At 44.7% G+C, this 25395-nt stretch overlaps 1 protein-coding gene across 1 annotated transcript in view; it reads left to right on the forward strand.

Annotated features, from left to right (window-relative positions):
- Positions 1-25395, forward strand: part of LOC115319408 (neprilysin-2-like) — a 191629-nt gene that overhangs the window by 89854 nt on the left and 76380 nt on the right. The window contains exons 12-15 of the mRNA XM_040211985.1: positions 7836-7948; positions 10213-10271; positions 12034-12085; positions 12635-12702. Coding sequence (XP_040067919.1) covers positions 7836-7948; positions 10213-10271; positions 12034-12085; positions 12635-12702 — 292 coding nt within the window. The remainder of the gene's footprint in view (positions 1-7835; positions 7949-10212; positions 10272-12033; positions 12086-12634; positions 12703-25395) is intronic.

The following is a 25395-nucleotide window of genomic DNA, read 5'->3' on the forward strand; positions in this document are numbered from 1 at the left end:
ACGTGAAAACTGAACGCCCCAAATTGAAGCCAAAGTTTGTCTTGCTTATGGCCTATTAAAACTAAGATACACAAAATCTAGCCAAAGAAGGCCAATTTTTACTTTTATTTGACTTCAAGATCTTTAAGACCCAAAACACCTATTAAAAATCCATTATGGCCAAAAGATACATGCTTACTGAGATGCAATTCTCGTATTTACAGCAATTGCTATGAGAGATCAAACTAATTTAAATATTTTCGAAAAGGCAGTGTTTTCGCGATATCAGTCGATAAGTGACCGGGTTTTTTCCTCGAATCTCGAAATTGTGCATAAAAAGAGCTCCACAAGTTGAACTTCAAACATTATTAAAATAAAATTGTGTGAGGACACTGGAAACAAAGCTTAAAACAGGAAGCTTAACTAGATCTGGTGTTTCTGCACATGCAAATCACAATACAGTAATAAAACAAAAAACAACAGTATTGCCTACACAAAATAAACGCACGCTGTTTTTTTTTTAGTCAGACAATAAACACCAATGTGGTCGAAGACGAAGTTTTAATGCAATGTGAGAAATGGATTTCCTTGGTTTTCTGTGTTGCATCCCTTCGTTCATATATTGCCATAGAAGATCAGGGTGGTCTTTTTAGTCATGAAAAAGATGTCCATGATATTGCCGCCCGCAGGGTCGATAAAGAAACGCTCGGTCACAGACTTCTAGAGGATTCGCGGTCATTCTCGCACCAGACGTAACTTTCCTCCAGCTTTCTCGTTCTCGAAAGTGCCAGTTCATCCTCGCCCCGAGCGCGCGACGCTTGAACTTTCTTTGCCGAACTTTCGAGATAGTGACGCGCGGCTGATAAGCAGCTGCCCGCGACCTTGTCGAGTCCGTCTCACTAGCGCTCTGTAGTGCCGCCGAATCGCCGCCCGCTTTTCTGCTGCCTCGACGCTCTTTCGTTACTTATTTATGTTTGGCACAAGTTCGCCAATTAAAACTTTATCCTCCAGTTTACTGTTCGGCTTCTCCTCACCTTCATTCGTGACAATTTTTCGGTTTTGCCTTTTTTTTTTCGCAAATCCACGTTGATGGCAACATTTCTTGACCACTGTAAGATACGTAAAATTGAAGGAATAAAACACTGAGGACAAGCATAGGACAACTTGTGCTTGTCCTCAGTGTTTTATTCTTTCAATTTTATGTATTCATTTTCAACCCGCTCGCCTTCACCAGCACTGTAAGATAATCATCATTTCTTGAAGAGGCGTATGGCTAATATAAGTCAATTTTTGCTTTATTGTTGCTAAACAAGATAGAGTAACTCATGGTTTCCTGGCTCGTTTTTTTAACGACCGTTTTGTACTGAAAACCCGAGGTTAAATAGATTTAGAAACAGTCATAAACTCATATAATCCTTCCTTCATGCACTGCTTTGAAACAACTGAGTTGAAGTTTGTTTATATACCTACGTTTCGAAGCAATCACAGACACCAATTAGTGAGTGTTCGAAAAGTAAATGGTTGTAGCGGCACGCTAGCGAGTAAAGAAGACGAAAACCACCAGCACGACAATACACCATGACTTGCACGCGGGGGCTCCAGATGACAAGGCGAAGGACTACGCAGTCCACATTCCGGGACCTTTAGATTTCGGCTCATTTGTAAATAATGTAAACATACAATTTGTTAGCAAATAAGAATATCTTTCTTGCTACAAGCTGGTGATCCGAGACCCGGAACAAGACCAGCCTAGTGGCTTCCATCAACCAGTGAGCTTGCCTTGGAACGTCTGCACTCATTTGGAACGATGAGCGTCACTTAAGCATTGCGCGTCGTCGGGCGACCTAACAACGCTTGCTGTCGTTGTAGTCAACTATAAGTTACCGGAATTCTGGGCTGCCAATTCAGAACTCTGCATCATCACGATTGAGTTGACCTTTTGAACGACCAAGACGACATCGTCCTTGACGAGGTTCAATAAGGTCATTTCCGCTCTGCCGCAATCATCGGCAGGAGTCGTTCGGGACCTCCTTCGCGCTCCACAAGAAGACCAGCACTTTGAACACTTCAAGAGTGAACTCATACGGCGAACGACAGAGTGGGAACACCGCCGGCTGCAGTAACTCCTGACGACAGAAGACCTAGGTGACAGGAAGCCGACAGAACTGCTATGAGGCAAGGAAGAGCTTCTAAGAGAGAAATCACCGGACATGAAGACAACAATTCTTCCAGAACTTTTTCTCCATAGGCTACCGCGACCAGTCCGCATGATTTTAAGCACATCGACCACCGACTCCACCGCCACGTTGACTCGGATGGCCGACCAATTCATAAACGCGGGCTTTCCATCCATCTCCGCTGTGCAAGCACATGACACCACACTCTGTGCCGCACGACCATAGTTGACCGTGGAGGACAAGATTACTCAGCTGCTGTCTTCCAACTCTCGGATGGAAGCCAGGATGGATCAACTCACGCGAGAGCTCAAGGACCTCCACATGCGTCACTCCCGATCCTCGAGCGCAAGTAGACGAACCAACGAAGAACACCGCCGAAGCAAATCTCCTACAAAACACCAGGTCTGCTGGTAGCATTACGGTCACTGCAATGATGCCAAAAAGTGCCGATTTCCGTGTACTATCACGGAAAACGGCAAGGCCGCACGCTAGAGGCGGATGGTGTAGCAGGCCTGGAGGCCAACCGTCTTTTCTACGTTACCGACCGAACCACCAATATCTGGTACTTAGCAGACACGGGAGCCGAGATTTAAGTCGTTCCGCCTACGATGGAAGATTGACAGCATCGACAAGACAACCCCACCCCGCAACTACATGCAGTGAATGGTTCACCAATTAAGATGTAGGGACAAAAGTCAATCACTCTCAACATTGGCCTCAGACGAACGTTTCGGTGGGTTTTCTTATTTGCCGACGTTCTTCAACCCATCATCGGAGCCTACTTTCTCCGACATTTTGTGCTCACGGTCGGTGTAAAGTGAAAGGTGCTTCACGACACTGAGACTCGCCCCACCGTTCAGAATAATATCTCCGAAGGAAGTCCAAGAGGCGCCCAGCCTCCCTCAAGTGGAGCCCACCTCACAATAGAAGAATATCCTCGACCTATTCCCCAACGTGTTTCGTCCAACTTCAAGGGACGTACCGGTGAAACACACCGTGACCCACCATTTCGAGACGAAAGGACCTTCGGTGTTTGCTCGACCTAGACGCCTAGCTCCAGATCGCCTGCGGATAGCGAAGAAAGAATTTGAGCTCATGCTCGAACTTGGCTACGTCAAGTTTTCTTCCAGCTCTTGGTTTTCGGCCCTCCACATGGCCCCAAAGCAGAGCCGCCACTGGCGTCCATGTAGGGATTACAAAGACCTCAACCAGAGCACGGTCCCCGATCGCTGCTCGATTCCCCACATGCAGGATTTCACCGGCGCCTTGCATGGAGCAGCCACCTTCAGTAAGGTGGACCTTGTGAAAGCATGCCACTAAATTTCTATGAAACCGGCCGACGTCCCGAAGACCGCCATAATAACCCCATTCGGCATCTTGGAGTACTTGCGAATGCAGTTTGGTCTCCGCAACGCGGCCCAGACCTTCCAAAGGTTCATCGATCAAGTCCTACGCGGCCTGACCTTTACTTTCGCATACATGGACGATATCCTCATTTTCAGCGACGACCAGAAAGACCACGTAGACCACCTACATCAGCTTTCATCTCGCCTAAAAAAACTATGGATTGATCATCAACCCTCCAAAGTGCAGATTCGGCGTCGATGGCCTGGATTTTCTGGGCCACCGCGTCGACAGTAACGGCATACGGCCGCTGCCACAGCCAGTAGAAGCCATCCGCGAGTTCCAGGAACCCCCTACAACAAAGAAACTCCGCGAGTGTCTCGGGCTCGTAAAATTCTACAGTCGCTTTGTGCCTTAGTGAGCTACTATCCTCCGGCACCTGCATAACCTATTGCAAGGAAAGTCAAGCAAGAACGCCATTCTGACTTGGACACCAACTGCTCGCGCAGTGTTTTCCGCCATCAAGGAGGAACTTGCAAACGCTACACTGCTGACCCATCCAAAGGCTGGAGCACCAACATCGGTCCTGGTAAACGCTTCTTACTCCGCCGTCGGAGCTGTCCTCCAGCAGAGCATGAACGGAACCTGGAAACCAATGGAATTCTTCTTGAAAAAGCTTTCAACCAGTTGAGCGCCACTACAGCGCTTTCGGAAGAGAACTTCTGGGAGTCTACCTCTCAATCAGACACTTCCTCTACTACATCGAGGGACGGTCATTTTTTTTAGATGCCAGACCACAAACCGCTGGCGTATGCTTTAACACCTAGCAGTGAAACGCACACGCCAAGAGAGATACGGCAAATGGCTTACGTCACGAAGTTCACGACAGACGTCCGCTTTGTACAACGCAAAGAGAACTTCGTAGGAGACGCACTCTCTCGAATTGGTGTGAACCCCTGCTCTACCGAGTGAAACGCTGTCGACTACGAAGAACTAGCAACAGCGCAGAGCACGGATACTACACTACCGCATCTGCGAAAAACGACGTCACTGAACCTCCAAGACATAAAGATTCCGGAATGCAAAGCTACATTGGTGTGGGATGTGTCGATAAGAAAACCGAGACCATATGTTCCCGAGAAGTTCCGGAAACCTATTTTTGAAGCAATTCACTCACTTTCACACCCATGAAGTTTAGCTACACAACATCTCATAACTGCTCAATTCATCTGACCTAAGATCAACGCCGACATTCGCAATTCGCGTGCAATGCCAGCGCGCGAAAGTTGGTCGGCACACAACTACACCGCTCAGCAAGTTTTCACCTTCCGATGGGCGTTTCAGCAAAATCTACCTCGAGATAGTGGGACTACTCCCGCCAGCCGACTATTTAAGGTACATTTTTACCAGCATCAATCGCTTCACGAGGTGGCCTGAAGCAACACCGATCAAGTCGATAACAGCAGAAGCCGTAGCACGGGCCTTCTTCAGCATGTGGGTTAGCCGTTTTGGAATCCCAACCACCATCACGACAGACCGAGGAAGACCATTAGAGTCCACACTCTTCCAGAACCTCTCGCAGGTCCTAGGTACAAAGCATAGCCACACACATCCTATCACCCCATCTCCAACAGAATGGTGGAACGGTTTCACAGACAGCTAAAGGCCAGTTTGAAGGCGAAAGGTACCGCCGCGCCTTGGACGGAAACTCCACTACTCATCATGCTGGGAATATGGACGTCACTAAAAAGTGACCTGGGATGCAGTGCAGGAGAAATGGTGTACGGCATCCCTGGTGAGTTTCCAACCTCTGCGCATCCCTGGTGAGTTTCTAACACCTACCACCAGCACCGAAACCACCACAGCAGAGGACTACGCAAGCCGTCCATGTTCCTCGTTCGAAAAACTACGACCTACGCCCACACGAAAGCGGAGCTCTCGCAAGGTGTTCCTCAGCCCGGAACTATCACGCTGCACCCAGGTGTTCATTTGCACAGACGCCGTGAAACGGCCGCTGCAGATCCCGCATAAAAGACCATTTAAATCTTTAAAACACTGCGGCAAGTACTTCACTGTGCTCGTGAAAGGACGTGAGGATACTATTTCACTCGAGAGGGTAAAACCAGCATATCTCGAGCAACCCCAAGCACACACAACTCCAACAATAGTACGACGTGTACAGTTTAACGGAACGCTTGGTCGCTCGTCTCCTACACCTCCTCGTTAGGGAAGAGGAGAGGGGGGGGGGGGGGGAAGTACCTGTAGCGTCATGCTACAGCGAGCAAAGAAGACGGAGACCACCAGTGCGAGAAAACATCATCACTTGCATGCGAGGGCTCGAGATGACAAGGCGAAGGGCTACGCAGTCCACATTCCACGGCCTTTGGATTTTGGCTCTTTAGTAAATAATGTAAATATACAATTTGATAGCAAATGAGAATATCGTACTTGCTAATGGCTTTCTAGCCATTAGCAATAGGTAAATTATCGCTGATGTCACAACTTGTTGTACCCGCACTGTTAACAATAGTGCTTATAATGGTAAGGAGAACGTAGAGAGCGCTTCATCTAGAAAGCGTAAGTCCTGTGGGAGACGTAATAACGTAAAAAAAAACTAATACTAAGGTGTTTTTTTTTTTAAAGTAAAAAAAAAACGGGAGAGTTTTTTTTTTTTTTTCAAAATATGCAAATTTAAATTTCCGCCCAGAACAAACGAGTAGTTTTTTTTATAGATGCAGAATCTAGATATTACGTAAGAAATGACAAACAATTGATAGAATCGCCGGCTGGTGGTTATCATGTAGAGAACAATCGCTGCCTTCCACGGCTTACAATTTTATTTGCCTTTGTAGTTTCGTTAAATGTGTCGAGAATTTGAAATTCGATATCTCATTTAAGATAAGTAGAAACCCCGCCCCTCATTTACCGCTTAGGGTTAAAAAATTGTTGTAAATAATAAAGTCTTTAATTTCCAACCATGTTTAAAAAAAAATATTATTTAAAAAAGAAAAGAAAGCTGGCCTAAGAGCAAAATAATGGTATAAGTTTTACTTTTTTACAGAACATAGACGTAGATATAGGATAGCAGTCATTCTTCCTATTCTTGCGTCTTGATTTATAAATTCGGGCAACAAAAGGTTACTGCACTCGGTCATGAGGTTAGATGGAAAACAAATTGGCGAGAGGTACCGGATAGCAGCGCCGGCAACAAGGTTCTTGTCTGCCTACAATGACGCTTAGCAGAGTCACGTATTTTTCTGTCGCACCGTCACTATCTAGGTAGCGTGTCGTGGGTGCATCCAGCAAGGGCGAGCTGCCTAGAATTGATGATGTGGTGGGAACCACCACGGTACTCTTTTAGGCGCCAAGGAAGGCACAGCTTCCTTGCTTTGTCCTGCGCTCCAATAAAAATCAAGCTAAAATTAAAAATTCCTTGTTTAATATCTGGATATTCTGCCCTTTTGCCAATTCTTTACATTCGTATAGTCTGTAAATGTAATTGCCATCAATACTGATATTCATTATAGTCCATAAAACCATATATTTCAAAGATATTAACTATTCTGCTTAATTTTTTATTAATAATCTGATGTCAGCGAAGTCGTATACGCACAATGAAGACATCATTCGTGTAACTGTCATTCTTTTTTATTAAGTTTGTTTCCGTAAACTTTCATCATGTATATTACAGGTTTCATACATTATGACGTATAAAACTAGGAGTTTAATGCGATGTCGCGAACAGAGTATGGGAATTGAATGTGAAACTCAAAATAAGCTTTTAATGAGACGAGCTTTTGCCTATCAACTTCGAGGAAGCGGTAGAAGCATCTTGCGACGAAGTCGGAAGGGCGACTGCCTTTAAGCACTGTGTTACTGCTGCTTTATACACGCGAAACGTTCACGAGTGTTTCCAAACAGAACACTCACTGGCAGCGAAGAAATGGGATGGAACTTTCCAGAAGCATTCTGCAAGTAGTAAAGAAAGATCTGTGTCAAACGATGTTCGCATGGAGTTCTAATCCCGTTCCTCCGCACTGCCAACTTCGCAACGCACGCAGCCATACACCATAAAGCTATTTTTTTATCATCTAGAAATCTCTTTTTGTTTTATTTTACTCCTTGTCTCTGTTTTACGGTTACGTTTACTTTAATAAAACAAAAATCGATGTATATTTTTTTCTTAGTGTGTCCAATCGCTTACCTAAATATTGAATTAACTCGCATGAAGTTATTCTAAAGTAAGTATTTAAAGAAATGTATTCCAACAAGATTTTTTATTTGTTTTATTAAAACCAACAATAAAATACTAATACCTTTCTGTTCTGTTTTCAGCTACCACTAGTTTCAGATACTATGAGCTACGTTTCACTAATGAACATGACGTTACGCAACAATTTTTACGCAAATCTTAAGCAATTGTCTGCCGACGTTGACAGGAACAATGTGTAAGTATCCACTGACCAGATTACGCAGAGTGACTTTGTTTGTCAATGCATATTAAAAGAAAAAGTAATGATCATATTATGAATAATGTTCTTACTGGGCGTTGGTTGAACTTGGCGATATTAGATTGAACCAGGACCATCATAACCAGTTGGACAAGTTTCAAAACAGTATAATAAAACTACTTCCCTTATATTTTAACTGCCACGTTGCAAGTGCAGTATGAAGAAAACAATCTTTTGGGGCAGGTCAGTTAAGAAAGTTTGCGAGAATCAAACCGGAATTCATATGTTTGAAGAACGTCCCTAGCCCCGGCCTAAAATAACGCACAAAACAAAGGCGTAGCTGTGATAGATAGCGCTCAACAACATTAAAATCGTGCCGTAAATAACTGCGACGACATGCTCGTCATGAGTGAGGCACTTTTTAATGCACCGCTGTGGGATGCGTAGCACTTGCGGAGCATATATATTTGAAGTTCGGATACAGTAAATAAAAAACGTTTTCGTTAAATATTGCCCTCCTAAGATATGAGGATATTATACCTTTACTGTATCCTTTTTCTCGAACTGTATGACCATTCCGAACGTAAAAATCAAAATTGTTTGATGACGCGGCATGCCGAACTATTCAAAAGTGAATGTTTAATCCCGAAGACATGGGAATCATTTTGAACTTTGCTAATGCGTGGAAACGGTAAAAGAAGTTTCTGTTGACTATAACGAAGAATGACTAGTGAGCGACTCTCGAGCACATGTGCCTCGTTGTTATGACGGCTACAGGACGGCGCCACCTAACATGGTTTGGAAGGGCATCGTTACAAACGTTATTCACTTGTGCACAGCTTGCTCATTTTGAGATCACATGACATGATGATTTATGCGTATGGGTGATTGACATCGCGGCGAGAGGAATGATAGATGTAATTTTATGTGTGAGAGTAATACGAATAGCGGAGAGCGTTTTCGTCAGCTTCCGTGACGACCGAAATTCAGCTGCAAGTTCAACTACCGAAAAGCACAATACTCTAGGAATCATAAAAACATTGGTACATTTTGTTTATGTGACTGATATAAGTTAACAACTCATCGCGACTGTTAAGCCCCTATTTTATATTTACCAATCCCCCCCCCCCCCCCAAAAAAAAATATATATATATATATAATTGCAGTTGTCTCATTCTTGAAAACGCTGTGCTGACTGCACGCTAGCATAGGTATTATATATATAAATATTTGTAATCCCAAACGCACCTATATTGACTGTCCATAAAAACGTGTCGTAGTTTCCTTGTTCAGAAACTAGCAAAATAATACAAAACAGTACATAAATTGTGTATTAATCAAAAAAGATTCAAAATTCAAGTTGTCCGAACGTTCAGGCAAATACTGTAATACTATTTTTACACAAGGGCACAGCATTATATTTTGTAGTTCGGTCCAATATCAACATGGGGTTCATAAAACACAGGAGCATGTGCCGTTAATATTGTGAGCGGCGAAATATCCGTGGGCGCCACTTTGGTGTTCATCTTTTATTGACTGGTCGTACATCAGGCCTCGGCAGAAATTGTGCACGATGTCACTAAGTAGTCTGCTCAGCGTGTGTGCGTCTGGGCGAAGTGCAGTACAAGTGGATAAAAAATACTTTCATCAGTGTTCTTGGAGTACACCAGTATTTAAATAATGCCTTTGTGTTGATAGACATCTGCTTTAACCAACTACCTCTACCACGGCGAAGAGGGTAAACTTTTGTATCCTAATTCAAACCAAATAAAATTTAAAAAAAAATATGTCGCGTGAAGTTGAAAATGGGAAAGCGAAATTCTAAACCCTCTCGCGTGTGTACTAAACACTCTAGTGAAAGCGATTCCGCGTATCCTGTTGTTTTCAATGTGTTTTGTGTGTGCTGGTCTCTTGTTATTTCCAAGTTCATTACTTTTTCTTATTTTTTTTCTGTACACCAGTAAACAAACATTTCCTCAAAATACCTGGGGGGAATTCGAGGTGGGTGGCTTCCGGAGTCGTTTGATTTAAATTCGTGCTTATTCACTGGGCGACGGCTTCGATTCGAAAGCCCCTAGGATAAATCAATTTTTCCACGAAATTAATGCGACATTTACAAAAGAAATGGAGTAAGGTATCGTGATATCCCATAGGTCGCAGGCAGTATGGTTATCTCATATTTCAGTCTTGCCTCGTTTTAATCACTTTAACATTCCGTTTCAAAAGTGCATAATGTTGTGTACTTGTCCTTTCACTTCCAGTTTTCTCGACGATCCGGCCATGGTCAATGCAGCGTACATTCCTCACACAAATGCGCTAGGTAAGAATCCATAAAACTTTAACTATTAATTAAAGACAAAAATACCTGAGCCCAAGCCAAAACCAGAGTGTAAGGACAAGCATGAAAAGAGTGACTGAAATAATAGAACAGGTTGAAGTGCATTCACACAAAGCTATTATGGCTCAAAAGGGCCCATATAAGGAAAAACTTAGTCTGGAATTGCAGAGTATTTGGTAAGGACTCGCTTCAAATCGTCGCGTCCTTCCGCAACCCTGCATTTTTTTATTGCGATAATTAGTCGCCCATATATAGGTCGCGGTTTCTGCTCGTTCTCCCATTTTGTGTATCTATGAATAATTTTATCGTTTATTCAAAATGTTCTTTCTTTCTTCTTATCGAACGTATAATAAGATTAGGCTTTGAAAACAGTACACTAAAATATGCAAAAAAGACAACAACAGCAACAAGCAAACAAGTATAGATCGACGGAATCAAGTCACCATGTTTACACCGCATCAAATATATTTGTCCAAACAAAAATAGCCCAAGGGCAAAAAGTATATATATATAAACCACACACCACCGAAAGCAAAAAAAACTGTGCAATGCAACGAAATATTAGCCAACAAAAATATTATTTATTTTAACCAAATAAAAATGTGATGCTTTGGATAATTGTGGGGATGCGGTGTTAAATGTGAAATTCATATCGCTCCACGACAGACGTTTTTTGTTAAAGTGAAAATGTTGATGTTAATTTGAGTAACATTTTGAAAGACCCGAGGCTTTATGTACAATATATGGTATTTGAAAAGGCATAGAGTTGTTTATAAATCCTAAGATAGGCAAATTTCAAAGTAACAAAAACTACTTTAATTATTTCTGTTTATGAGTGCTAGGCGGAACATAGAGGCAAGTTTGCTGCTTATGAGCGCAAAAAATATACTGATAATGAAAATATAACATTCAAAATCGGTAGTTTATGTTCTGTAAGTTACATTGTATGCACTTTTTTATATTTGAATTCCTTTAAAGATCCCAAAAAAATTGAGCAAATCGTGTAATAATCAAATTAATATTAAAAAACAGATGAAACCTGATAATTCTTTTGTGGAAAATACGCATTTCGCATACGTCTGTTGTGCTTTTTGTGATTTGCTCGTGAATATCTTTAAATAGTATGCGTCTCATCGATGACAAAGTGTTGTGGTGGTTTTGTCGCGGTAGCAACAGCATTTCGCCCAAGCCAACGAACGGTAAAAAACATTTAGAAAAAGTCTGGAATGTCTTGGGCATGCGCAGATTTACAAAACAAACCCATGCGAACAAAACCTCAGAAATTTAAAATGTTGACCTAAAACCGAATTTTAAAAGTTTAATATGTACGCAGTTATACTCGCTCCAATGCGTTTTCTTACAAGGTTTTATAATATCTAGATGGTATAAACTTAAAGGTTAAATTACCTTCTAGCGTGCCCTCTCGTGATATGAAATTAATATTAAGCTGATAAATTCTTTGCCTTTTTTATTGTTTACTTATTTTGGAAAAACCTCAATATACTACCTTTATTCCTCACTTTATAGTATGCTATGTTATTCATTTATTCTTATTTTCTTTTGGACTTATTTTTCATTATCCATTAATTTTACTTTGGTTACATCTTTATTTACATCGCCATTTATTCACTTATTGTTTATTCATTACTGCAGATGATGTGCATACAGGGAGCCCCTAGCCATAAAACTTCTGAATTCGCAAGAAAATATAGAAAATTTAAATATAATTCAATTTTTCCAACAGTTCTATATGCAGGGCTACTGCAGAGTCCATTTTATCAGAAGAATATTCCAATGTAAGTGATTATACTTTCTTAATGATACAGCTAGCGGGTAGCTAGGAAACTGGGAAGGCGAAATCGCACATAGGTGACTTTTAGGATATTTATTGTAACGTATTTTAAGAATATGTTATCTTAAAATATCTGCTGTTCACAAAATAGTCACGTATACTATTTTTCTAAAGAGAAATAGCACAGATGCCGAAGTAGGACGCCACTAAAGAGGTTATTTAAAAGAAGCTGTTTGGTATAGATCAATTCATATAAATTTGTTCTTCGGGCGACTTAATCCGGATTCTAGTACATCTTTACAATATTTTAATACCCGTGCCACACGGGCTACTCGAATGCCATTTACAACGAATGAGATTTGAGCGAACGGCCAATCAGCGCGCGACACTCCAGGTGTAGCGCATTCTACGCGCGACAGATTGCGAGCTGATTCGCTGATCACACAAATGTCATTCGTTGTAAATGGCATTCAAGTTGCCCGTGTGGCACGGGTATAAATCTACGCTCTTGTAAACTCAGATGCGTCCATACCTATTCTATTACCTTCCACAGCGCTGTAAAAATGGGAGTGACTGGTTCGAATTCGGCACATGAACTAACTCATGGCCTCGATACGCTTGGTAAGCAACACTTTATTTATTTACAGTTCATGCTAATAACTACGGGATGTGTTAGTCGTCTTGCCCTCAACTGCTTCAGTGCAGTAATATGTTTGAAGCATTTTCTCTTCAGAGTATAAATATTTAACTGGACAGGAACAAGTTTGTTCTCGACAATTGTTAGAATCATCGACTTCAGACGCGCTTAGGGACGCCATAATAATGCATTATAATAATATTATAGCTATCAATATTATAAATGTTATTATTCTATCAAAACGTTCCTGGCCTACGTACAAAAGCCGATTGCTTTTTTTATTATGTTACCTTGTTCAATTACTTCATATTTTTGTTTACCTAAACATGGTTACGCTCTAGCATCGGCTCCTTCAATTATTTCCTTCCTTCCTTTTTTTTTTGATGTGCACCGTCGCGATCGAGATTTTACCCCGCGGTGCAAGACGGGAGGCGGAGCGTTGGTCGCAGTCGACATGCGCTAGCGCTCAAGGAGACTGTAGTGTTTAAAGAAAAGAAAGACGAAGCAGAAATGAGTTGATAAAGGAAGAAGACGATGAAAAGGCGTACAACTGAATCGGCGTTCCTTCATCTTACATTCAACTACACTACATACACTACATTTGGCGACGAGGTAAAGTGGATTTCAACTTACTGATCTTGCAGCGCATACTATGTGGACCTAGAAATGAGTCACGCAACGCTGCCGCCGCTTCCTTCGTTTCTTGAACGGCCTGGAAGACCCCCGGTTCCGTGGGACCAATGGCGCCGAATGTTCGAGAACTACCTTGACTGCGTCGAAGAGTCTTCCCTTATGCCGAAGCGAAAGAAGGCACTGCTGCTACATGCCTTAGGAACGGAAGGACAGCGAGTCTTCTTCACGTTGCCTCACGTCTCTGCTGCTTCCCCTAGCACAGTTCCTACCGCAACCGCGTCCACGTCAAGTGTTACTACTACCACTGACATGTACCAAGATGCTCTCGCGACTCTGGAGGCCCGCTACGCAGCGACGTACAACGTTATCACAGAACGCCGCAAGTTTCGCCAGCGTACACAAATTCCTAGTGAAACGATTGACGAATTTCTCACGGCATTACGAGGACTTTCGCAGACCTGCAGCTTCGGCTCCGCATCGGACGAAGCGCTACGTGATCAACTGGTAGAGGGAGCTTCGATGACTCAAGTTCGAGAACGACTCCTACTAGAAGGTTCTGCCCTTTCCCTCGAAAAGGCTTTGAACTTGGCCCGCAGCGTGGAACAGTCCAAGAAAGAAGTACAGGCATCCACTGACCCGCCTGCGGTCGTCCACAAACTACAAAAAACCAAGGGAAAAAGCTCGAAGTCCAAAATTCAGCCAGGCGTTGACGCACCAGCCAGACAGCAGAGAACATGCTACCGCTGTGGATCAGCAGATCACTTAGCAAATGCTGCTACATGTCCCGCAAGGAGCAAGACTTGCACCAAATGCAGAAAACAAGGACATCTGAGCTCTGTTTGTCGGGGTACGGCGTCAACAATGGAGGTGGTGAGTTCTTTCACCACTACTAATGAAGACTTCAGTTCCCTTGAAAAGGAAAAAGAACGTGACCCAGTTACAAAAGTGCTGGAAGTTGGAGAAGTGCACAAAGCTGGAATCTATGTGACAATGCAAGTAGAACAACAAGATGTCAAGTTCCTACTTGACACTGGTTCTGCAGTTTCCATTCTCTCCCATGAAATCTACCAGAGCAAATTTGCGGACAAACATCTACTCCAACCAGCTGCAGTACAACTACAAAATTACTCAAGGCAGCGCATTCCGCTTCTTGGATGTTTCGTGGCAACAGTCACGTACAAAGGGTCCTCAGCATCACTTGTGCTTTACGTCGTCTCACAAGGATCAACATTGCTGGGACTGGATGGACTTTCCGCACTTCGACTTCGCATTGACGGATCTACCCTGCAGTGCATGGAGACCTCTACACCGATCTCTACGGACTTGAAATCTATCATCGACTCTACCTACGCTCACCTGTTCACACCAGAAATAGGCATGGCAAAAGGTTACGAGCATCTAGTCAAGGTGAAGAGAGACGTTCCTCCTGTTGCAGTAAAGCTCCGTCAACTGCCACTTACCATTCGTGAAGAAGTGTCTAAAGAGCTTCTGCGTTTACTCGATATGGACATTATCGAGCCAGTCACCGCATCTGAATGGGTATCACCCATTGTTGTTGTAAGAAAAAAAGACGGAAAGCTTAGACTATGCGTGGATCTTCGTGCTCCCAACAAAGCAATTGTCGTCGACTGCTTTCCATTACCAAACACGGAAGAGCTACTCAACGCCTTGGATGGAGCCAAGGTATTCTCCAAGCTGGACTTAACAGCAGCTTACCACCAGGTTCTTTTGTCGCCTGAAAGCCGTGACCTAACTGCTTTCATTACACACGAAGGCCTCTACCGCTACAAGAGAGTGTGCTTTGGCTTGGCATCTGCACCTTCAGCTTTCCAGAAGATGATGCACGACATTTTCGTAGGATGTTCGGGTGTCCTTTGCTATCTCGACGACATTATCATCTTTGGTGCTGACGCAGAGGACCATGCAAAGAACTTGACAAAAGTTCTGCAGCGCATCTCAGACACTGGCCTGAAGCTAAACGACAAGTGTGTTTTCGGAGTAACAGAATTGACATTCGTAGGACATACTATCACTTCTCAAGGTGTGACTCCTCTACAAGAAAACGTTCAAGCTATTCAAGATGCGCCTATACCAAAGGACCATCATTCCCTGCGCTCCTTTTTAGGACTTGCGGGATATTACGCAAGGTTCCTTCGCAACTACTCGGATGAAGTTGAACCACTAAGAGATCTTCTACGTGGCGAGAAGACATTCGTTTGGACGAACACAGCACAATGCTGCTTCGATAGAATCAAGCTGCTGATTGCCAACTGAAACGCGCTTGCCATGTTCAGCCCAGGATTGCCAGTTCTTGTCACAACGGATGCGTCCAGATACGGTATTGGCGCAGTGCTTCAGCAGGCCAACGGATCCGATCTGCAGACCGTTGCGTTTGCTTCAAGAACACTTTCACCGGCAGAGCGCAAATACTCTGCTGGGGAACGGGAAGCCCTCGCATGCGTTTGGGCACTAGAGCATTGGCACGTATATCTCTGGGGAAGACCATTCACCCTCTGCACAGACCACCAAGCACTTACCACCCTACTGAGCTCTCAAGGCACGGGTCACCGTCCGCTCAGAATCGCTCGATGGACAGCACGTCTGCTCAACTATAACTTTGTAGTGCACTACAAGAAGGGCGAAGACAACGTCACCGCAGATGCACTTTCCCGACTACCATTACCTGATGCGTCTCCTGACCTGATTGAAGAGGAAGTTATCTCCGTCATAACTGAACAACCCATTTCGAAGAACGACCTGCAGTCTGCTACAGCAGCTGACTCGGTACTTAAAAAAATCAAGCATTTCGTCGTTACAACCTGGCCATCTAAGACCAAGGTAACTACTGAAGTGTTACCCTACTACCAAGTGAGATCCGAGCTGTCAGAGGTCGATGGATTGCCCCTACGTGGTGAGAGAATCGTAGTTCCAACTGTAATGACTACTAAAATCATCGCCCTGGCTCATGATTCACACTTGGGAATCGTGCGAACCAAGCAACGATTGAGGCAGTGGTACTGGTGGCCAGCCATGGATGCAGCAGCGGAACACGCTGTTCGTGGTTGCCTGACCTGCCAGACAGCTGATCAGTCTGCAAAGACTTTTCCTGCTCCACTACAACCAATACCGCTTCCCGCACGTCCCTGGGAGAAGCTGGGCATCGATATCGTTGGTCCCATCGAAAAAGCACCCCAACGACATCGTTTCGTGGTCACCGTCATGGACTATTACAGTCGCTGGCCTGAAATTGTTTTGGCTAGCACGGTAACCAGCGAAACAGTGACTGCATTCCTGCGGACGCTTTTCAGCCGTGAAGGATATCCGACAGAAATCGTCTCAGACCACGGAAGCCAATTTACATCGGCAGAATTCGAAGAATTTTTACGGGAACGTGGCATTCGACATACGTTCTCATCCGTTTACTACCCACAGTCAAATGGTATGATTGAAAGATTTAACCGAGTGCTGAAGGGGTTTATTCAGCTGGCTCTCCTTGAACAACGAAACCTCGAAGAAACACTGACCGAATATGTCGGAGTATACCGTGCAACACAACACTCAACTACGGGTGTGTCGCCCGCATTCCTGTTGCACAATCGGCATCCGCGGACCAAGCTGAATGTCGTCGGATGGCCATCAGAAAGCTTTTTCACGGAACCGACCGGAGCAATGACGGAGCTGAGAGAGCGAATTAGAAGACAGCAGCTTGCTGCTCAAGAGTACGTAGACCAGAAGAGAGGCGCACGTACGCCAGCTTTTCAGCCAGGCGATTTCGTTCGCGTGAAGTTGCCAGGTCATCACGCCAAGGGGAGTTTGAGATACTCCAAGCCACGCAAGATACTGGAGCGTCGAGGATCGAATGCATTTGTGCTCGACGATTACAAGGCGTGGAATGCAAGCAAACTCTCAAAACTACCACAAGAAGTCCTGCCACGACTTACTTCGGGGACAGACAACGGGCTGTCACCTGCCACTTCGTGGAATCCTCCACCAAACACGCCCCAGTCACTCGAGTTTTCCCCGGCGGGAGACCGACCGGAATCGAGATCATTGTCAAATGGTACAGACACCCACCGACAAGAACTTCAACTCCAACCTCTTCGCAGGAGTTGCAGACAACGAAAACCTCCGGAAAGACTAGGAAGTTATGTGACATGAACATTGCCATATAGGTACTCGGGTTTTCGTTGACTCGACAACTTTGTTTATTTAGATGCTTCTTTTCTGCTTTGGTTGTTTTAGTATGTGCATTTCCTTTAAGAACGGGGGAAATGTAGTGTTTAAAGAAAAGAAAGACGAAGCAGAAATGAGTTGATAAAGGAAGAAGACGATGAAAAGGCGTACAACTGAATCGGCGTTCCTTCATCTTACATTCAACTACACTACATACACTACAGAGACGTGTAGACCTGAAGAAATTTCCTAAGAATGTATGGGTCAAGATTGAGTCTGCAAAGGGAGTACCCGTTTGAATCGGTTTATTTTACCTTCCTCCCCAGACTCCGCCAGATTAATTTCATAGTTGTCTCGTTGGCACAGAGAATACAGGGAATGATTTACATGGATGCGGGGTTCTAATCCTAAGGGTTTTAGAGCCCCCGGAATCAACTCTCCTCATTTTGATGTTTTACGGACAACTTTTACTGCAGGCAGGGAGGCACCCAGCTCTTAAACATCTTTTCTTTCTTAAGTCTCACACAACACATTGATGTACTGAATCACCAATTTAATGCTGAAAACTTATGTTTATAAATTATGGCGAGTGTAGGTGTAGCACGGTGTGAACTCTGTTAGTTCCTCGTGATACATATCATCCTGCACTTGATATAGTCATTTCTTTGAAAACTTCCTTTGTTCGTGCTCATTCTGGTGGTTCCCCGCCTCACAACTCATAATCTTTTGGCAGGGGGCTATGTCGGGATATATAATCACTTCATAAGCTTTGATTTGGGCGTCGATCTTAAAATCTCCTCATATAAATGACCAGGTCATGCTCTCACGTGAATGATTAGGGAAGTCATGGATACCTGTATTTCCTTGACGACAGCTACTAAATCTCGCTTTCCTAGCTGGTTTTTCATTAAGCTAAAAACCTTAGTGAAAAGAAAGGACTTATATTAAAGAATTAAAGTTTAAAAAAGCGACCTTCCAAGGCAGGAGGTAAAATTCAAAAGTTGCAGAAAGCAATAGAGGACAGTCCTAAATCACAACCGCCAGGCTCATAGTTACTCAGAAAAATCAGATCTTGTCGATAATCCAAAGAAAGTTTGGAGGTATATTAAATCACGTTCTAGGGGGCATATCGAGTCAAAAATTGTCCTAGATAATCATGATCGCGATTCAAAGTGCGAGCCTGAGTAATTTGCGGATCATTTTGGGTCAGTCTACAAGGATTACGCAGCGCTTCTCTTCTGCGCTGCCTGTCATAGATGGGTTTGGTGACTTTTTTAAGTTGCATTGACGTCGAGGAGGAATGCGTACTGTCCTGTATTAAGAAAATTAGAGCAATATTATCAGCATGGCTCGATGGCCTTCCTTCCGCGATCCTCAGAACTTATCACGACATATTCACGCCGGTACTGTGCTTAGTATTTAACAATTCATTAAGGTTGAGAACCTTTCCTGAAATGTGGAAAGTCGCTGCTTATGTTTCGATCCTAAAATCGGGAAACAAAACTGATGTTTGTAAATATAGACCAATTTCTCTGCTTTCTTCATTTTCCAAACCCTTTGAAATTGCCGCTGATCAATTCCTGTTTTTCGAATTTCGAAAGTTAGTAACTCCCAATCAACATGGCTTTATGAACGGCAGATCAACGACTACAAATCATGTCAGTTTTATGTCTGCCGCATCTCGTTTGGTATGTGACAGAGGACAGTTAGATGTTGTCTATTTTGACTTAAGAAAGGCCTTTGACGTAATCAATCACATGAGTCTTTTGTCCGAACTTTCCTTTTATTGAGTATGTGGCTCAGTACACGACTGGTTGAAAAGTGATTTGTGAGACAGAGAGAGAGAGAGAGTGAGGCGAATGTCTGAGTCAAGAACATGAACTCTTCGTTTTACAGGGCACGCCCTGGCGTTCTTAACGGATCTGTTTTAGGACCCACTCTGTTCGCAATTTTTCTAAATGACGTCTCTCTTACTGTCTTAAATGCTTCATTCCTCCAATATGCTGATGTTATAAAAATCTACAGAGAAGTAGTTACTGCACATGACTGTGCCAAGCTCCAGGAAAATGCATGTGCTTTATACCGATGGTGCTCTAAAAACGACCTTCTTTTGAACCCATCGAAAACCAAGGTCATGACACTCTCTCCGAAAACTCACAATATTGTGACGAATGACAAATGAGGAGGCGAAGAGTAACTGAAGAAACTAAACGTTTAATGGGGCGAACTTGTGCCTAAAGCAACATAGAATTCAGTTAGCGTCGCAGGCGTCGATGTCGGCGGAACAGCAGGATGGAGCGCTTGAGCGAGACTGCCCTTGGCTCGCCACGCGAAGCCCGATATGTACGCGCGTGGGCTGCTGGAATAATCGGCGTAGAGGGTTCAACTGGAAGAACATTCGGACCTAGAATAAACATAAATGTTCTCAAATCTACCAGAACGCGTAATCGACAGAAATAACAAAAAGCCGCAACCGCTCCCAGGCATCGAACCTCGACCCTTTGCGTTTGAGCCAAGGACGATAACCATTCGGCCACGAACGCGCTTGGTTGCAGGCACGCGTGGCATCACTACCCCCTTTAAAAAGTAAATCGTCTCGATGCAATGTGCAAGAAAACAACACCGAGACAGAACAACGAAAGAATGGGAAAATACGTAGGATGGTAAAACAGTCTTATCGAGCGTAGTACGGCTTCAGGCGCACGACGTGGACGACTTCAGGTCGTGGTGGGCGGCGTGATGATGTTCTTGTTGCGTTGGGCATCGTCTTGTAGTTCACATCTCCGAGTCGACGAAGTACCTTGTAGGGTCCGAAATATCGTTCCACGAGTTTCTCGCTGATACCACGGTGGCGACTCGATGTCCCCACCCACACAGCCTGTCTCCGGGCTGGAAGTGGGCGTCCCGACGACGAACGTTGTAAGGGCCAGTGTCGACACGTCGACACGAGCTGACGGACTTTTTTTGCCCGTTGGGCAACCACCTGGGCGTCGCCGCTTCCGTCGACAGCTGGTTCAGGGGGTAACATCGTGTCCAGCATTGTCGTTACTTTCCGACCATATAAAAAGTTGAAAAGGTGTCACCCCGGTGGTTTCTTGCACGGCCGTGTTGTAGGCTAAGGTGACTTACAGAAACACCTCGTCCCATGTCTTGTGCTCCACATAGACGTACATGGAGACCATGTCGGCGACTCTCTTGTTGAGTCTGCAGATCAGCCCGTTGGTCTGCGGGCGGTACGCCGTGGTGCGACGATGGCTGTTGTGGCTGAGACGAAGGATTTCTTGCGTAAGCTGAGCCACGCACGATAATCTACTGTTTGTAATAAGGACTTCGGGGGTGCCATGCCGGAAAACAATGGCCTCAATGAAAAACTTGGCGACTTTAACAGCCATACCAGATGGAAGGGTTTTCATCTCAGCGTACCGTAAGAGATGATCAATTGCGATGATTATCCACCAGTTTCCTTACGTGGATGGTAAATATGGTCCAAGTAAATCTATCCATATTTTCTGGAATGGGGCAGATGGGGGTGCAATAGGCTGAAGAAATCCTCCCGGTCTCGTCGATCGTTTCTTCCGTCGTTGACACTCATGGAAATATCGTCTATAGTGGTGTATTGTTTTCGCCAGCTTGGGCCAGCAGTGCTTTTCGCTTATCCTGGCAGGAGTCCTGTTGTAGCCAAGGTCTTCGGGTCATCGTAGCAGGCTTGAAACATATTGCCTCTCGAAGACCGGAAGGGATTACCAACATCCACGCCGTGTGGTCGTTGAAGTTCACCTTGTAGAGCACACCCTGTCGGATGAAGAGGGTTCGCAGTGTGCATACGAAAGCATGGAGGACAACACTTCTTTGTCCCTCTAGTTGTTCGATGAGTGCTCGCAGCTCGGGGTGGGACGACGATGAGGAAACCCTCATCGTCGTCGTCTTTGGTGCAGGCAGGACCGGCCTCGACTGGGGCCCTTGACAAGCAGTCGGCGTCATTTTGCTTCCTGTCGGACTTGTACACCACGGTCATGTCGAACTCCTGCAGTCGTAAGCTCCACCGGGCGAGGCATCTGAAGGGGTCTTTTAGATTCGCGAGCCGGCAGAGCGAGTGGTGGTGTGTGGCCACGCAAAAAAGACTTCCATACAAATATGGGCGGATCTTTGTTATTGCGCATACGACAGCAAGGCACTCCTTTTCAGTCGTTGAGTAGTTCCTCTCCGGCTTAGACAGCGTCCAACTCGCGTATGTGATGACTCGCTTTGCCCCGTCCTGCCTCTGGACTAGTACCGCGCCAAGTCCGGTGTTACTGGCGTGTGTGTGTGGGTCTCGGTGTCAGCGAACTGGTCGAAATGGCCAAGAATCGGGGGCGTCTGAACTCTTTGTTTGAGCTCATCGAATGACCGCTGGTGTTCTTCTGCCCACTCAAACTTTACGCCGCCCTTTGTGAGGTGCGTCGGCGGTGCAGAGAGCTTGGCGAAGTCCCAAACAAACTGCCTGTAGTAGGCACAGAGCCCGAAACATCTTCTCATGGCCTTTTAGTCAGACGATGCCGTAAATGCAGCTACGGCGCGGGTCTTCTTGGGTCAGGGAGGACACCTTTGTTGTTCAAGACGTTGCCGAGAAATTTTAGTACCCAAAAGGCGAACCGACACTTTGTTGGCTTGAGTTACAGGCCGGCGGTCTCTGTGGTTTGAAGCACGGCTCGAAGTCGTCTCAGGTGTTCGTCGAAAGCGCCGTTCACACTCTTGCGACCGACTTCGACCGAGAGAGACCAGACCGGTTTTTAAGCGTTTTGCGACTTTTTAGGACCGGATGCGCGGCAGCGGAGCTGGTCCTAAGAGATCGCAAGAGGCTTAAAAACCGGTCTGGTTTCTCTCGGTCGTACTCGGTTGCAAGAGTGTGAACGGGCCTGAAGTCCCGTGACAATACTACGACATCGTCCAGGTAGACAAGGCAGCTATGCCATTTCAGACCTGCCAGAACCGTGTCTATGACACATTTGAAGGTGGATGGTGCTGTACAAATTCCGAACGACATCACATTGAACTCGTACAGTCCGTTGAGAGTGACAAAGGCAGTTCTCTCGCGGTCGCGTTCGTCGACTTTCATCTGCCTGTAGCCACTCTTCAGGTCCATCGACGAAAAATATCGGGAGTGGTTCAGTCGGTTTAACGTATCGCCGAGGCGGGGGAGCGGATAGACGTCCTTCTTTGTCACAGCGTTCAGTCGACGATAGTCCAAGAAGAACCTCAGGGTTCCGTCCTTCTTTTTCACAAGGACGACTGGGGACGCCCCGGAATTCTTGAGGGTTGAATTTTGTCGTCGTCGAGCATTTCCGGGACTTGATCTTAAATTACCTTCCTTTCCTTTAAAGAGACTCGGTACAGCGACTGGTGGACAGAGAGTGCGTCGTCGTCGGTAACAATGCGATGTTTCGCCATTGGTGTTTGGCGACCTTTTGACGACGTGGCAAAACAGTCACTGTATTCAGCGAGAATATCAACCAGTTACCGGCGCTTTGGAGCAGGGAGCTCGGGGTTGTTGTCAAGTTGCAGTGGCGATGTACTCTTCTGTTGTGCCGACGAGGTTTCCTCAGAGACTGCGGTGACCACAGCTGGCGCCTGAAGCTCTTCGATGTTGACCACGGTGGCACCCTTTGTTAGGTTCTGCGGCTCTTCTCGAAACTATGTCACGAGAACGGTTGTACGTCTTTCTTGGAGATCCGTTACACCTCGTGCAACGCCAATACCTTTATCATGTCATTAAATTGGCAGATCAATATTTTTAGGGTGTCAGGTTGTGACCGTTGTGAAAACCAAGGCATGTGCGAAGTCAATACAAAAAAAATATAGAATATCGATAACTCCATGCTAGAACATTTCATTTCGACGTTTGATTAGGTTTTGATTTGTGAGCCTACATCAAAGTCTACCCTGTATACGGAGTGTGTGCTAACCATCAAATCGTTTATGGGCAAATCGAAACGAACAATTTCAATGAAAAAACGGAGGCCGGATTTTACATGTCTAGACAAGGAGGTATTTGCCGCCATAAAAAAACAAAATAACTCTTATGAGCACGCAGTTGGCGAGCGCCAAAAAAATTATAAACTTCACGCGAAGTTTGCAGTGGCGAGGAATTGAGCTAATGCTATACTTCTCATCAGAGAGAAAAAGAGCATTTCAAGAAAACGGTTGAGACGGCGCAACTTAGCTCAGCAGAGACCTGGGCACTCGCGAACACTCTTTGCGGTTATCACCGTGAACGTCCTGTGAATCACGTCATAAAACGCGATTTCGGTTCTTACTTGGCGGATATAGCCGACCAATTTAATTCCTTTTTTGTTGCTCCCGCTCCCGTTCCACGGGGTGTTCGTGACACCGAAATTAATCGAGATGAACATTACATCTGCTTTTTTCTACCTCATGAATTTGGACGACTTGCGCTCTACGCTCTTCAGCGTTAAGCCTAATAGGTCACTAGGTGTATGCGGTATAACTGTTGGACGTCTCCAGCGAACCTGTGAATATGAAAAACTTCTGATCACTTGTATGCTTAACAGTTTTTGTTGAGTTGGGCGTTATTCCTAACGGGCTTAAAACTACTATTGTAAGGCCAATCTTCAAAGGCGGGCATTCCGGAAAGATAGAAAATTATCGTCAGATTTCGATTTTGCATCGGTTAGAATATATTTTTGAAAAACACATTTTTTACAGCATGACCAGTTTTATCGAGCAGTGTTCGCTTTGATCATCTAGAAAGTACGGGTTCATTTAGAGAAGCAGTACGCAACTGCTTTTAGATGATGTAGCTGATTGCGTGTACTCTGATTTTGAGGGAAACTTGTTTGCTTGTACCGTTTCCGTAGATGTCAGCAAAGCCATCGACACGGTCAATCATGAGATTTTGTTAAAGAAGATTTGAAGATTTGGTTTTCCGTGTTCCGTTTCACTCGCTCTTAAAAATCTGTTGGATAAAAGGGCCCAGTGGTTTGTGTAGAGTAGGTCCAGAAATCAGTGCAATTTCTCCAAACCCGTGTCCCACAGGGATGAGTGCTATTTCCATTACTTTGAAATATCTATGTGAATCACTTTTTATTTGCTCTTCTCGGGATAGAGCGTTTATCAGTACGGTGACAACACCTTGCTTGTTTGACGCCTTGTCAAGTTTATTAAGGCTATCTACACTCTACTTTCTACTATCGTGAATGTTATGGACTGGTATGAGGCCAACAGTATTGAAGTTAACCCTTTAAAAACTAGACTCATCTGTCTCCGAAATCCTGTAAACCTGGTTTTTCGAGTTTTAATTTTTTTTTTCTACACGGTTCTACCTGTAATCAATGTTGTACACCTGTTCCCTAGCTTGACTCAACAAAATATAGGGGTCTCATTTTCGAGTTACGGGTTTTAGTTGAGCTAGTTTGTACGTACTGTTGGCAATTAGGTCAGCTGAACACAGAAAAACAATAACACGACGGAATGGACTGGACAATCACGCCACCGTCTAACAACTGACTTTTAGTTTTTCCTCATCCCGGCCTAGGTCTTCTTCGTCCTTTGGCACATTAAACGTGCTTAAAAAACTTTTAGCCTACCACTCAACGGGGGGTGGCAAACCGCATATACTGGCGTTCTTTATCGTGAACCGTAATTGACGAGGTGCTCACGCAATCCTCTCCTTTTTCTTCAATCGCCAAAGCCTCCAGCACTTCACGCGCGAAAGAGTTCTTGTTCCTATGAAGGACGGTTATGCTGGTGAGCTTTGCATCACATCCACAGCTCCGGCAATTAGCTGACAGGTGTCCCACTGATGTACTTTTCACCGAAGCTGCGTGCTCCCTTGCTCTATCGTTTATACATCGGCCAAACTGGCCGATGTAGCT

This window comes from Ixodes scapularis, unplaced genomic scaffold, assembly GCF_016920785.2.
Source record: "Ixodes scapularis isolate PalLabHiFi unplaced genomic scaffold, ASM1692078v2 PGA_scaffold13__105_contigs__length_92229423, whole genome shotgun sequence".
Lineage (NCBI taxonomy): Eukaryota > Metazoa > Arthropoda > Arachnida > Ixodida > Ixodidae > Ixodes > Ixodes scapularis.